General features: G+C 45.4%; 1 protein-coding gene across 1 annotated transcript; it reads left to right on the top strand.

Moving 5' to 3' along the window:
* The first annotated feature begins 413 nt into the window (after positions 1-413).
* LOC123425140 (berberine bridge enzyme-like Cyn d 4) lies at positions 414-2059 on the top strand. The gene has a single exon (XM_045108816.1). The coding sequence runs from the start codon at positions 434-436 to the stop codon at positions 2057-2059; it is 1626 nt and encodes a 541-aa protein (XP_044964751.1). The 5' UTR covers positions 414-433.
* Positions 2060-16153: the final 14094 nt, after the last annotated feature.

The raw sequence follows: 16153 nt of genomic DNA, 5'->3' as shown, positions 1-16153 counted from the left end.
GTGACCTAAAGCAAATTATGAATTTCAACAAATTGGGCCTTCACGTACAACCCCACATTTTTTCTTTTCTTTTTGGCCATCAAAATAAGACATTGATAGATCAACATTGGACGATGGAACCCTCGTTGCCTCGTTTGTCTATATACATTCACACCAGCTTAATTCAGCATTTGCAAGGTGGGACGTACATCAATTGATTGACCGTGGAAACTTGAACTCATGCATGCACGTACATCACATGCGGGTGAGTGATGCCACAACAAACTGCTTTTAGTTTCCTGACGATGAAAGGATAAGAGTTGTGCACCAGTTTCATCACATGCTGGTGGGTGACAGTCTGTAGCCCCGGCAGAAGGCTATATATGCATCATGTGGATCAGACTCCATTCCATGACATGCAATAATACACATACTGCAACTAGCAAAAGTGGCCATGGCCAGAAGCTTCAACTCATTAGCGCCGGTGCTGATCACCTTTAGCTGCTTCCTCTGCTTGTTGGCCTGCTACTACGTGATCTCTTCTTCTTCTTCTTCTTCTTCTTCCCAGGCTTCCTCCGATGGCTTCCTTGGATGCCTCACGGACAACAATGTCCCGGTGTTCACGCAGAGCTCACATTTCTTCATGCCGCTGCTCAACGCCTCCATCAGGAATCCAAAGTTTTTTGTGAATACCACCGTGAGGCCGCTCTACATTGTCATGCCGACAACCACCCCACACGTGCAGGCCGCCGTGCGCTGCGGCAGTGGAAACAATATGTCCATCCGCGTGCGCAGCGGTGGGCACGACTACGAGGGCCTGTCGTACCGGTCCGTAAACGCCGGCGACTTCGCCCTCCTCGACCTGTCAAAGCTCCACAAGGTGTGCGTCGACACGCAGGCCAAGACTGCATGGGTGGACTCCGGCGCGACCCTCGGCGAGCTCTACTACAAAATCGGGAATGCTAGCAACATGCTGGGGTTCCCGGCCGGTCTGTGCCCGACCGTCGGCATCGGAGGCCATTTCAGTGGCGGCGGCTTCGGCATGATGATGCGCAAGTACGGGCTGTCCATCGACAACATCATCAACGCCGAGCTGGTGGATGCCAAGGGGAGGCTCCTAAACAAAACCACCATGGGAGAGGACGTCTTCTGGGCCATCCGAGGCGGTGGCGGCGGGAGTTTCGGTGTCGTTGTGAAGTGGCAGGTGACCCTCGTACCAGTCCCACCGTCCGTAACGGTGTTCAACGTCTCAGTGTCCCTCGGTCAGGGCGCGGTGGACGTCGTCACCAAGTGGCAGCAGGTTGGGCCGACCATGCCACGCGACCTGTCCATCAGGGTGCTCATAAAGAATAAGAGGGCTGAATTCCAGGCCTTGTTCCTCGGCACATGTGAGGCGCTCCTACCGGTGATGAACAAAAACTTTCCAGAGCTGAGGTTCAACCGCTCCGACTGTCGGGAGATGACCTGGCTTCAGTCTGCACCATACATCTACCTCGGCAAAGACTCCTCCGTGGAGGACCTACTGAAGCGGAACACCTCCACTTTCTTCTCCAGCCACGGCTTCAAGGCGACGACTGACTACGTCCGGGAGGGGAAGCCCATTCCCCGGGACGTGTGGGCCGGTATCTTCCACAAGCTTGCGCAACCCGAGGCACGAGACGCGCGCGTGATCCTAGACCCCTACAGTGGGTTTATGAGCGACGTGCCGGAGTCGGCGACGCCATTCCCGCACCGCGCTGGTGTGCTTTACAGTATCCAGTTCTACAACTACTGGCCGGTTGATAGGGGAAGTGGGGAAGTGCAGATTAACTGGATCAAGGACATATACGCGTTCATGGCGCCGTACGTGAGCTCCAACCCAAGGGAAGCATACTTCAACTGCAGGGACCTGGATCTAGGCACCAACTGGGGGGCCAAATATTTCATGGGTAACTACCAGAAGCTCACCAAGGCCAAAGGTGAGATCGACCCCCTCGACTACTTCCGCAACGAGCAAAGCATCCCTCTACAAGTCAATATCACCAAAATACGTGCATCGCCCGATGATGATACAGAGGCTGGTGGCTCCTCCTCCTTTTGAATCAGCAATGTGATCGGCAAAATAACGCGGCTATGCATCAAAGGACAAATTTAGTGTGCACGGGCCGTTTTCTTTTGCTTACATGTATTATTTAACTCTATATCTATATCTATATGTATCTTGAGCGAATTCCATAAATAAATTTTACAATTTATGTACGTGTGGGAGTTTAATTAGTGCTAAATTATATATGCTTATTTAGAGTTTAGACTACTACTAGCTCTTATGACAGATACATATGCATTACCTAATTTCAAAGAAAACTACAACTTTTTATGAATGGTGATTTGCCAAAATTAGGTGTTACAAATTCAAGGAACAACTTGATTTTAGAAGGAACATGCAAGAGAGCAAATGGAGTGTAGTGGTTCTTATTTTTCAGGCTGGGTTTAAAAAAAATGGACTGCCGGGCAGTGTTTCAGTTTACTTAGAACTAACCTGTATCAGTACTACTTAATCACAATCAACATTTAAAGCAGAAGTATAACAAACAAATGGACTGGTAGGCTTTCTACATCCGTCACCCCTAGGCATTCCTGCAGTAGTGCCAGCACTCACATTAGCGTGGGTGATCTCACGGTTACCTAAGGGTCCTTCAATTCGTCATCGTTCCCTAGCGGCTCTTGTCCTCCCAACTGCCTCAAGTCCATCAATGAGTATATGGACACATGTCTATTTGTGAGTGAAACATATTTGAAATACAATCTTAGAAGTAGTCGATAAACGAGCATGTTATTCAATGTTTAAAGTCAACTTTTAATAGTGATGTTTTAATGTTCACAGAAATTTATTGGTCAAGTTATTTCAAACCACAAAAATATATTTGAGTTTCAACTTGAAATTTAACTATTCTTTGGAAAATCATGTCTTCAATGTACTCCATCATTTTGAGAATTTTGGGGAAAATAAAACAAAACATAAATTGTACATGGCTTCCCAGCCCTCTCACGACTTAGGCATTTCTGGCCGTCCATTGTCGCGATATGATTGTTTCTGGTCGTCCGATCTTCCTTAGCGCTCCATCTCTCGCTCAATGGGCCAGCTGTCCTAGAGGGACGCTACTCCCGTAGAAAAATCGGCGTGTTCCTGTTGATTGGGCCTATGCACCATTCAAACGCGAAGCGCGAAGGCCCTCTCCTCTCGTTTCTCACCTCTCCCCCGACTATCTCCTGGCCTCCTCCCAAACCCTATGCCAATTCCTCTGCCGCCACCCACTCGATTCTCGCCCCTCTCGATCTACTCCGCCTTTGCCTCTACGGCGCTGCCTCTCCCTCTTCTTCCCATCGTCTCTCCGTCTTCCATGACGTGGACTAGCAGCGGGGCAGCGGGCGAGCGGCGCTAGCTTCAAAGGGGATTCGGTCTCGGCGGCTCGGCTGAGAGACAGCAACGTACATACCCGTAATGTACCACGACGGCTGGTGTCTGACTGGGCACACCAGCGTCGAGTGACGGTAGTGGCGAGCAAGCACGGGCACGCGATACAACCTCCAGGTCGCACATAGCAATCCACCCTCTCGTCCCTATCTCTTCTCCAGGCGACCAGACAGCATGTTCAGACGTGTCTGCAAGGCTCCATGCAGTTAGATTTTAATTTCTTGATTGAAAGTTTGTACAAACTGAATCTACGAACAAGTGCAAAAAATATTTCACTATGATAACTCCAACATTTGATTTGCGCTTGCAATAGTTCTGCCACTACTTTAGCCCGCACACACACATTCTGGAAAACAAAGGTTAGCATCCTTCCTCGTTCAAACATTCACCCATCTTCTGAAATGGTTTCACACCGTGCAGATTCATTCAATGGCTGAGGATTAATCTCAGGGGATCTGTGGTATAATGTCTAGCTAGCAATTGGAAAAAACCAATTAGTTAACGAATTGAAGCAGTCTTGTCTGCAAGTGTACCACCTGTGGTGTTCTTGAAGAAAATGAGGCTGCTATAGCTTCGCAAGTCTTGTTTGAACATCATCATATAGAAATTGGGCTCATTGGTTTATTGACATGCTTGTCATCACTTATGAGAAGTCATTTTCAGTACCTTTGTTATTGCTTACAAACATGTTCACCAGGTGCAAACCGAAACAGATCCTTCCAAGATGCTCAAAAATGTTTTCCTTTTGTGCTCTTTGGTTCTATCTTCTTGAACAACCCCACCAACACATTTGTAGTATAGTCCTAGAATAAGTATCTACTTAATTACTAACTTCATTTATTTTAGTTTTCCCATCGACAGTAAATTGTAGTACAAGACTGAATCTCAAGCCCACATGCATTCTGGAATGGCCGTCGTTCAAACAAAGGTGAGACATCCTTGCTCATTTACTCCCCTGGTTTCAGTTGTGATTGTTCAATCCCTATCCATTATATGTAGCTTGGGTTTCACTACTAGACCACTGTTTACTGTTCCAGCTGTGAAATATATTATTAGATCATTTTAAATAGACTTCGTAACGTATTTTCCTTACCAATGAGACAATACCGTAACATGTTTCTTGGTTGTTTTCTACATGTTAAGAGTACTAATTACTACATGAATTTCTGATAAAAGAATCAATACAAGTATGCTCATATGCTAAATCGAGTCATACAGTAATATAAGATCCGTTCAACTGAGGAAGGCACCAAAAGAGGCTGTGAACCGGAGCACAAAGAGACCGCCACCGTTAGTGCATCTACTTGCGCCACCTACCACATGACCACAACCCGTGGTACATAACTATTACTTAATGATACACATGAATGTGAGATTTTCCTACCTTATTTCAATTCTGTTTGAGCTTGCTTTTTTTCTGGTTTGTGAGAATATCTGGAATCATATAAGGTATGGTAAAATAGTTGATTAAGGCACTTCTATTTTTTTGGATTTTGAGCAGGCCGATTGGTTTCTCATGCTTTTAAATGATAATTACAAATGATGGGCAAATCCTCTATTTAATATATATATCCTCCTTGTGTACATTAAGGCTAATGCTTACTGATTGAATGGTGTAAACATGTTGATATCTATCAATTGTCATGAATGCCACCCCATTAGTTATTCTTGAGCTTAGTTTTGGCTTGCACATTTTGGTTTGGTTCTTAGTTCAAGGCCACATAGGTTCTGGAAAGAGGGTACCTTAAAAATTAGACTCCAATATTCAACAAAAGATTCTTAAACATTCACGCACCATCAAGTGTCTGGTTTGCAATCTTTGTCACGCATTACTTTAGGTATCTCTGAGCTACAAAATGGGATAAACTTATTTTGAAAGAAGTTAAATCACATGATTATAATAGCAGTAATTTATTTTAATATTTTGCCGTCTCTTAAAGCAAGTGGCTAATTTTACTCCAACGTTGGCGTGTGGAAGGTATCATAATTATTACAGGAACATCTACATACATGCACATGCGCTGAGCTTTAACGAATTCATGCAATTCTCATTTGCTACACATGACCTAGATTTTATTTTCACAGCTTCAAAGATATAGTAAGGACAGTTCTGGAAGCCAAGCTCGATTTATGATTTTAATTTGATAGATGGTGCTGTCTTACAAATACTAGCAAAAATGTTTTGTAGGTAATGTTGTCATTATTGTTTCCTTCCTTGTGACACTACTTATGTAGCTATTTCCTCAATTGATTTGCCTCACTAACATGTATTTTGTCTTTACTTCAATGTAAGCAATTTTAAGTTGCTTAAGATGTAGCAATTGTTTCGCAACAACCCACTAGCATTTTGATACTGAGCTTAATAGAACTTCTATTATTGTTGATCAGATGGAACTCTATGACATCATCTGAGAAAGTACACATTCAATCATCTACCCTGACGCGATGCAACAAATATTTATTCCTTGGATCACAATGCATATAATTGTAGTATTACTGTGTAGAACGCATTGAGACTGTATAACTGTAGTATCACTACTTTTTTTAGATCAACCATACTAAATTTCTCTCTTGAGTTGCATACCATTATATTCCTATTATTTCTCTCTCTTCAGGTATATACCACTATATTCTGCAAAATGAAGGAGACAAGCACAATATTTAAATGTATTGCAAACAAATGTATACAAGTTACTTTTTATCCCTAACAACTAAGAGTCAAAATAGATGGGCGCAGCAATGCGCGCCATCAATGATCTAGTAAGAAATAAATGCATGGGTAACGTTGCATGCGTTGTTGACTGGGGCGTGCACCTTGTTCATCACGAGCCCTCTCTGCTAAGTGCTCACAACTAGAACTAGATTTTTTTCAGGGAGGGCATCGTTACTGTACATCGCAGCCCTTACATTGATCTTGTTTGCAATTTGATTTTTTTTTAAACAATTTTCTAGCAAAATTCCATAATTATGATTAGGGAAAAAAGTGTAAATTCAGTACCATGTTCTTGCCGCTGACGGGGAAAACCTGTTGTCATTACTAGATTTTCCGCGTATGCCGAGTGTTTGATCCTTCGCCAAGGGCCAAAGCACATACACTCGGCAAACAAACATATGCTGAGAGTAGCTCACGGCAAAGACAAAGACATGGCAATGAGATGTTGTTGCCAAGAAGAAGACAAGGCCAAGAAGGCATAGTCGATAAACGGAAGAAACGCCAAGAGCACCAGACGGCAAAGAGATGTAATGTGGCTTGTCCATTCGCATCTAACGGCTTCGTGACATGCAATTTTCTTTACCGCGAACTAGGAACGGCCGCTCGGCAACCCACATATGACCAAAACAATCTAACCTGACAGGTAGGTCCGCGTGTCCCACATGGCAGTGCATGCTCTCGAAAAAGAATACCACTACTCGAGTGCTACCTTTACCGAGATGTACATGCTCTCGAAAAAGAATGGCACTACCGGAGTGTTATTCTTTTCGGAGAGGAGCCCTCGGAAGCCTGTTGAACCGCTCAGATGACCCCTCTTCCGAGGAGGTGCTCTTGTATAGGGGGTGTATTTCCGAGCGTTGCTCTCGAAAATGTGTCTCACTGCTTTTGTTGTCAAACTGTTCTTTTGTCATCTCTGCAATTGAAAACAAAATAGGTACATTTTCTGTCTATAATTTGATTGCAGAAAATGACATCATATCAAATGAATATGGGAGCTCCTTGCTTCCAAATTGAATGTGGCAGTAAGAAATAATTGAATGTGGCAGTAAGAAATAAATGCATGGGTAACTCTGCATGCGGTATTGACTGAGGGCGTGCACCTTGGGCGTGTTTGGTTTGTTGTATTGCATCTGGCTCGCACCCACCATGCAATATATTGATTGTTTGCTATGTTGCATGTCTAGTTGGACCTGGCCCGACAGATGCAAAAAAGGCCTCCGGGCCAGGCTGAGCGGAAACGCATGTTTCGGCCGTTTCCGCGAGCCTGCGTTGGCGCGTGCAGCGACGCCCACACCCATGTGCGAGAAAGAGGGTAGGGTTCCCACCCCGACGCGCCGCTCTCGTCCCTGACGCGCCGCTCTCGTCCCCCACCCCGACGCGCCGCTCTTGTCCCCCATGCCAACGCGCCGCTCTCCTCCCCACCCCGGCTCGGCACTCTCCTCCCCCACAGGTTGGTTCTCCTCCTCCCTCCATCCCTCTCGGATCTGATAGACCCAGGCAAGTACGCCGCTGCCACAAGCGCACCTCCGCCTGCACGGGAGCAGCTGCCAGCCCTCGCGAGCTCGTCGCTTGCGGACGCTTTGGTCAGAGCGGAGCTCCGGGCCATGGCCATCGTGGCCATGGGAGCTGCTTCCAGTACAGGCTGCTCCCTGCTTACAATTTTCAGTGTAGGTCCTTTGTGGCCATGGTCATGGGAGATGCTCCTACACATGCTTTCTAAATTTATGGTTCTAAATGTTGATCTGAACCTGTGCTAAATGTTGACCTACCCTCCATTTCACATGCTAAGATCTGAACCTGTGCTAAATTTATGGTTCTAAAGGTTCGTGTAGGTCTTTCTTACTATGCATCTGAATCTGTGCTAAATGTTGACCCCTGTTTACAATTTTTGCACATATTTTATTTTGTTTTGATGTAAATATTATCAGTGTTAATTTATCATTATTAAATATGTGCCAAATTTATATATATGGATGACAACAGCAAGACTCGAGATACGCTGATAGTGCAAGCTGGTGGTTTGGTTGCTGTTTTGTGTGCGTATATGGCCACTATAACTACAAGGGCTAGAATTAGAAATTATCGTGCTCCACTCCGTTATGTTATGCTTGAGAGGGACATAGCTAGGTTATCCAATCTACGTTTTTTCTATGATACCAATGATATAAATTGCCATGACCTACTAAGGATGAATAGGGCTCCATTTTATAACTTGTGTGCCTTGTTCCGTGACCGAAAGTTGCTGGAAGACAGCATTCATACCTCCATTGAGGATCAGCTTGCAATGTACCTTCTTGTAGTTGGGCACAACCATAGGTTTAGGGCAATGAAACCCATATTTAGGAGGTCAATTGAAATAATCAGTCGATACTTTAAGGCAGTCTTATATGCAATTGGAGAGTTGCGTGATGAGATGATCCAGCCCCCATCCAATGAAGTTCATCCAAAAATCCTACATAGTAGGCGCTTCTACCCGTATTTTAAGGTAATATGTTACCATTTAGAATTTTATGGACATGATTGATCTGTTTGACATCATACAACCCACCAAACTACATCTGTTGTATGTTGCATCTCTCATACAACCCAAGATGCAACATACCAAACAAAATCTGAGCTGAACCCGACTCGTATCATGCACCCAACCAACAGGGCCGACCTTGGGGGGGTTCCGCGGGGGCAGCTGCACGGGGCCCAAAATTGTTGGGGGCCCGCTGCATATATACATATACTAGGTATTGCATATCTACCAGAATACAACGCGGGCAGATCCTGGAGGCTGGACACAGGCTTCTTTGCCACGCACGCACGCACGCACGCGGGCAGGCCCTGGTCCACACGAACACGATTGTCGATCTTTCCCCACACGCGTGACTCCAGAAACGAAATGACAAATCTCCAATACTACTTTGGTCGTCGGAAGCGGCCGTCGCCGCCTCGCCGGATTCATCAAGTCCACGCCAGTCACAATCTCGTTGCCAGTGTACTACCGGGTACTGACTACTAAGACATACGTGACACGTCGCCGTGTCCACCGAGCCGCGACCGACGCAAACCAACAGTTCGTCCGCGATCCGTCGCACCACGACCTCACGCCCCTGGACCCTCGCCGGCAGCTTCCTCCGTGGCGTCTATCAGTCCGTCTGTCCATGGTGCGTCCCTTCGGCTGTTGCCTGATGGATCTGGACCTGCAATTAATTCTAGTGATTCTTGTTTAATTTTTGGATGGTTTATGCCCTAATTTTGATTCTTATTTATTTATTTTTCAGAATTAATATGAAGCCTGAATCAGGTGCTGTCAAAAGGAAAAGGAGAAAAGCAGATCAAAAATTGGTAGATTCAGAAAGAGGATATCTTCGTAAGTTTTTGAAGAGTAACCCGACCACTTCGAAAAATCCCGACAAGTTGGAATTAGTTCTTGCTATTTATTTTTGCTAACCTACACTTTTTATTTATACTAAGGGGCTCTAAATTTTAGTTTCGCCCTGGCCCCCAAAATCTCAGGACCCGCCCTGCCAACCAAACACACATCTCATTTTTATTTTGCAGCAGCTCAACCAGGCCAGGACCACCCACGCTCCTTCATGCAATACACCTTGCATGCACCCAGGCAACCAAACACACCCCTTATGCATCACGAGCCCTCTCTGCTTAGTGCTCACAATAAAAAAAAATTCTTTTAAGGGAGGTCATCATTACTGTACATCGAAGTCCTTACATTGATCTTGCTCGTAGTTTAATTTTTTTTAATTATTTCTAGCGAAATTTCATAATTATATGTAGGGAAAAGGTGTAAATCTAGTACCATGTTGTTGTTTATTTTGGATCGAACTCTGGGGATTTCATTACTTAACAACGGCCCCGTTACAATCAGCACCACCAGGCTGAAAACTAGAAAGTGAGGGCTCTTATCAAGCCAAACTTCTCAAATATCCATTGTGCAAGCAAACTTAGCACATTGATCGGCAACTCAATCATAATCCATGCTTACATCACGGATGAAGGGAATAAGCCGCGGTAGTGCCTTGACGCGAGCGTCTGCGTTCACGCTGGAGCGTCGGGTGCGAGCCGGGGCAGGACCCGTGCGCGTGTGTGCACGTCGGGTGTAAGTGTGCGTGTATGCGCGTCGGATGTAGGTTTGCGTGTGTGCGTTTGTTGGCGCAGCGGGAGCGTCGTTAGGGTAGGACCTAGTCGCGAGGTGCCGTTAGTTCACCGCGTCGTCCGCGTACGCGCGTGGCGGGCGCGTGGGCTGAGTGGGCACGGATCGTGACGAGCGGGGGTGGGCGTGGCGCGGCGCGTGTGGGCGCGCGCGTGCATAAAGCCGCCCCAAGCCATTGTAATCTACGCCGAGCTTGAGTTCGAGCTCGGGAGAAATAGAAAACACGCTGTTTGTCCGGCGGGAGGCGTTCGAGCACCGGCAACACTCATGACCAGTACCACCAGTTTGTGCGACTGTGCTTGTTGGAGAACGTAGTAATTTCAAAAAAATTCCTACGCTTCATAAGGATCTATCTAGGAGAATCCAGCAACGAGCAAAGGAGTAGAGCATCTTCGTACCTTTGAAGATCGCTAAGCGGAAGCGTTGCTAGAACGTGGTTGATGGAGTCGTACTCGTAGCGATTCAGATCGCGGTGGATTTCGATCTAAGCGCCGAACAACGGCGCCTCCGCGTTCAACACACGTGTAGCCCGGTGACGTCTCCTATGCCTTGATCCAGCAAGGAGAGAGGAGAGGTTGAAGATGAGCTCCAACAGCACGACGCCGTGGTGACGGTGGAGCTGCGTGGTACTCCGACAGGGCTTCGCCAAGCTCTACGGAGGACGAGGACAAGGAGGAGTAGGGTTGCGCCTTGGAGGTGGAAGAACTTGTCTGTTGCAGCCCCAAAACCCTCCACTATATATAGGAGGGAGGAGGAGGAGGGACGACCACCTCCTGAGAAACCCTAGGAGGTGCGGCGGCCAAGAAGGAGGAGGAGGTGGCTCCCTAGGCTGGCTTGCCACCCAAGGCAAGCCCCTCCATGCCCTAGGGTTGGCCCCTCTTGCCGTTGTAAGCCTTGGGCCTTAGGTGGGTGGCGCATCAGCCCACCTAGGGGCTGGTTCCCATCCACTTTTGGCCCATGTAGCCTCTTTGGGCTGGTGGCCCCTCCCGGTGGACCCCCGGAACCCTTCCGGTGGTCCCGGTACGTACATTACCGACGAATCCCAGAACACTTCCGGCGATCAAAACTCCACTCTCTATAGATGAATATTTGCCTCTGGACCATTCAGAAACTCCCCATGACGTCCGGGATCTCATCCGGGACTCCGAACAACCTTCGGTAACCACATACTATTCCCATTACAACCATATCGTCATCGAAACCTTAAGTGTGTAAACCCTACGGGTTCGGGAACCATGCAGACATGAGTGGGACACCTCTCCGGTCAATAACCAACAGCGGGGTCTGGATATGCATGTTGTTTCTCACATGCTGCACCATGATATCATCGGATGAACCACGATGTCGGGGATTCAATCAATCCCGTATGCAATTCCCTTTGTCTACCGGTATGATACTTGCCCGAGATTCAATCGTCGGTATCCCCATACCTTGTTTAATCTCGTTGCCGGCAAGTTTATTTACTCGTTCTGTAACACATCATCCCGTGGCTAACAACTTAGTAACATTGAGCTCATTATGACGATGGATTACCGTGTGGGCCCAGAGATACCTCTCTGTCACACGGCGTGACAAATCCCAGTGTCGATTTGTACCCTCCCAATAGACACTTTCGGAGATACCTGTAGTGCATATCTATAATCACCCAGTTACGTTGTCACGTTTGATATACCCAAAGCACTCCTACGGTATCCGGGAGTTGCACAATCTCATTGTCTAAGGAAATGATACTTGACATTAGAAAAGCTTTAGGAGATGAACAATACGATCTAGTGCTATGCTTAGGATTGTGTCTTTTCCATCACATCATTCCCCAATGATGTGATCCCGTTATCAATGACATCCAGTGCCCATGATCACGAAACCATGATCATCTATTGATCAATGAGCTAGCCAACTAGAGGCTCACTAGGGACACATTGTGATCTATATACTCACACATGTATTACGGCTTCCGATTAATACAATTATAGCATGAATAATAGACAATTATCATGAACTAGGAAATATAATAATAACCACTTTATTATTGCCTCTAGGGCATATTTCCAATAGTCTCCCACATGCACTAGAGACAATAAACTAGTTACATTGTGATGAATCAAACACCCATAGAGTTCTGGTGCTGATCAAGTTTCGCTCGTGGAAGAGGTTTAGTCAACGGGTCTACAACATTCAGATCCGTATGTACTTTACAAATATCTATATCTCTATCCTGGATATATCCATGAATGGAGTTGAAGCAACGCTTGGTGTGCTTGGTCTTCTTGTGAAACCTGGGCTCCTTGGCAATGGCAATTGCACTAGTGTTGTCACAAAATAGAGTCATTGAACCCGACGCACTAGGAATCACTCAGAGGTCGGTGATGAACTCCTTCATCCAAACTCCTTCATGTGCTGCTTCTGAAGCAGCTATGTACTCCTCTTCACATGTAGATGCCGCCATGACACTTTGCTTGCAACTACACCAGCTAATTGCCCCATTATTCAAAATATAAACGTATCCGGTTTGTGACTTGGAGTCATCCGGATCTTTGTCGAAGATAGCATCAACGTAATCCTTTACGACAAGCTCTTCGGCACCTCCATAAACGAGAAACATATCTTTAGCCCTGACCGCTATCGAGTGATCCACTCCTGGATCACTTTGGTACCTCCCTACCAAACTTATGGCAAGGTTCACATCAGGTCTGGTACACAGTATGCCATACATAATAGAGCCTATGGCTGAAGCATAGGGGACGATACTCATCTTTTCTCTATATTTTGCCGTGGTCGGGCGTTGAGTCGTACTCAACATCACACCTTACAATACATGCAAGGACCCCTTCTTGGACTTATCCATATTGAAATTCTTCAATATCTTGTCAAGGTATGTACTTTGTGAAAGACCTATGAGGCGTCTCGATCTACCTCTATAGATCTTGATGCCTAATATGTAAGCTGCTTCTCCAAGGTCCTTCATTGAAAAACTCTTATTCAAATAGGCCTTTATGCTTTCCAATAGATCTAAATCATTTCCCATCAATAATATGTCACCCACATATAATATGAGAAATGCTACAGAGCTCCCACTCACTTTCTTGTAAATACAGGCTTCTCCATAAGTCTTTACAAACCCAAATGCTTTGATCACCTCATCAAAGCAAATGTTCCAACTCCGAAATGCTTGCACCAGTCCATAGATGGAGCGATGGAGCTTGCATACCTTGTCAGCGTTATTAGGATCGAAAAAACCTTCCGGCTGTATCATATACAATTCTTTCTTAAGAAAGCCATTCAGGAAAACCTTTTTGAGGTCCATTTGTCAGATTTCATAATCATAAAATTTGGCAACTGCTAACATGATTTGGACCGACTTCAGGATCGCTACGTGTGAGAAGGTCTCATCGTAGTCAATCCCTTGAACTTGTCGATAACCCTTAGCAACAAATCGAGCCTTATAGATGGTCACATTACCATCCGCGTCAGTCTTCTTCTTAAAGATTCATTTATTTTCTATGGCTCACCTATCATCGGGCAAGTCCACCAAAGTCCATACTTTGTTGTCATACATGGATCCTATCTCGGATTTCATGGCTTCAAGCCATTTTTTGGAATCCGAGCCCGCCATCGCTTCTTCGTAGTTCAAAGTTCAGTATTGTCCAACAACATGATTTTCAAGACAGGGTTGCCGTACCACGCTGGTGTGGAATGTGTCCTTTTGGACCTTAGAGGTTCAACAACAACTTGATCTGGAGTTTCATTATCATTATCATTAACTTCTTCTCTAGTCGCTGCAGGCAACTCAGAAACAATTTCTTGTGTTGTTCTACTCTCCGGTTCAAGAGGAGGTACGATTACCTCATCAAGTTCTCCTTTCCTCCCACTTACTTCTTTCGAGAGAAACTCTTCTCTAGAAAGGATTCGTTCCTGGCAATAAAGATATTGCCTTCATATCTAAGATAGAAGGTATACCCAATAGTTTCCTTATGGTATCCTATGAAAACGCATTTTTTCGCTTTTGGTTCGAGCTTCTCAGGTTGAAGTTTCTTCACATAAGCATCGCAGTCCCAAACTTTCAGAAACGACTGCTTAGGTTTCTTGCCAAACCATAATTCACACGGTGTCGTCTCAACGGATTTAGGCGATGCCCTATTTAAAGTGAATGCGGCAGTTTCCAATGCATATCCCCAAAATGATAGCGATAAATCAGTTAGTGAAATCATAGATTGCACCAGATCCAATAGAGTGCGATTACGGCGTTCATACACACCGTTACGCTGCAGTGTGCCAGGCAGCGTGAGTTGTGAAACAATTTCACATTTCATTAGGTGCGTGCCAAACTCGTGAGTCAAATATTCTCCTCCACGATCTAATCGTAGGAACTTTATTTTCTTGTCATGTTGATTCTCTACGTCACTCTGAAATTCTTTGAACCTTTCAAAGGTTTCAGACTTGTGCTTCATTAATTAGACATACCCATATCTACTCAAATCATCAGTGAGGGTGAGAACATAACGATAGCCACCGCGAGCCTCAACGCTCATTGGACCGCATACATCAGTATGTATTATTTCCAATAAGTTGGTTGCTCGCTTCATTGTTTCGGAGAACGGAGTCTTGGTCATCTTGCCCATGAGGCACGGTTCGCATGTGTCAAATAATTGAAAATCAAGAGGCTCCAAAAGTCCATATGTATGGAGTTTCTTCATGCGCTTGACACCGATATGACCAAGGCGGCAGTGCCACAAGTATGTGGGACTATCATTATCAACCTTTAATCTTTTGGTACTCACACTATGAATATGTGTAACATCACGACCGAGATTCATCAAGAATAACCCATTGACCTGCGGGGCATGACCATACAACATACCACTCAAATAAATAGAACAACCATTATTCTCAGATTTAAATGAGTAGCCATCTTGCATCAAGCGAGATCTCGATACAACGTTCATGCTCAAAGATGGTACTAAATAACAATTATTAAGGTTTAAAACTAATCCCGAAGGTATATGTAGAGGTAGCGTGCCGACGACGATCACATCGACCTTGGAACTATATCTGACGCGCATCGTCACCTCGTCCTTTGCGAGCCTGCGCTTGTTCTGCAGTTCCTGTTTTGAGTTGCAAATGTGAGTAACAGCGCCGGTATCAAATACCCAGGAGGTACTACGAGTGCTGGTAAGGTACACATCAATAACATGTATATCATATATACCTTTGACGTTGCCGACCTTCTTATCCGCTAAGTACTTGGGGCAATTCCTTTTCCAGTGTCTGGTTCCCTTGCAGTAATAGTAAATCAGTCTCGGTCTTGGGTCCTTTCTTTGGCTTCTTCCTGACAACTGGTTTACCGAGCGCGACAACTGTTTTGCCGTCTTTCTTGAACTTATTTTTACCCTTGCCTTTCTTGAAACTGGTGGTCTTATTTACCATCAACACTTGATGTTCTTTCTTGATTTCTATCTCTGCAGATTTCAGCATTGAATACAACTCGGGAATGGTCTTCTCCATCCCTTGCATTGTAGTTCATCACAAAGCCCTTATAGCTAGGTGGAAGCGACTGCAGGATTCTGTCAATGACCGCACCATCCAGAGGTTCAACTTCTAGCAGAGTCAAGCGATTGTGCAAATGACTGTTTTTTTTCTGGCGACGTCGGTAAAATAAGGCGCCCTGGTGGCCTGCTGGGGATGTGGGTAGGGATACCCCAAGATAGTGACGGGTCATTCTGATCTATGTATATCCGGCGATTCTTGAAATCTGAGAGAGATGTTGATCATAATATGGCTATTCAAAGTGTTTGTGTGTGTGCTGTCTTTTTATTACTGATTGCACACGAACAACGTGATGAAAAAGAAA

The sequence above is a fragment of the Hordeum vulgare genome, chromosome 2H (genome assembly GCF_904849725.1).
Source record: "Hordeum vulgare subsp. vulgare chromosome 2H, MorexV3_pseudomolecules_assembly, whole genome shotgun sequence".
NCBI lineage: Eukaryota > Viridiplantae > Streptophyta > Magnoliopsida > Poales > Poaceae > Hordeum > Hordeum vulgare.
This window is presented reverse-complemented; position numbering and strand designations above follow the sequence as displayed.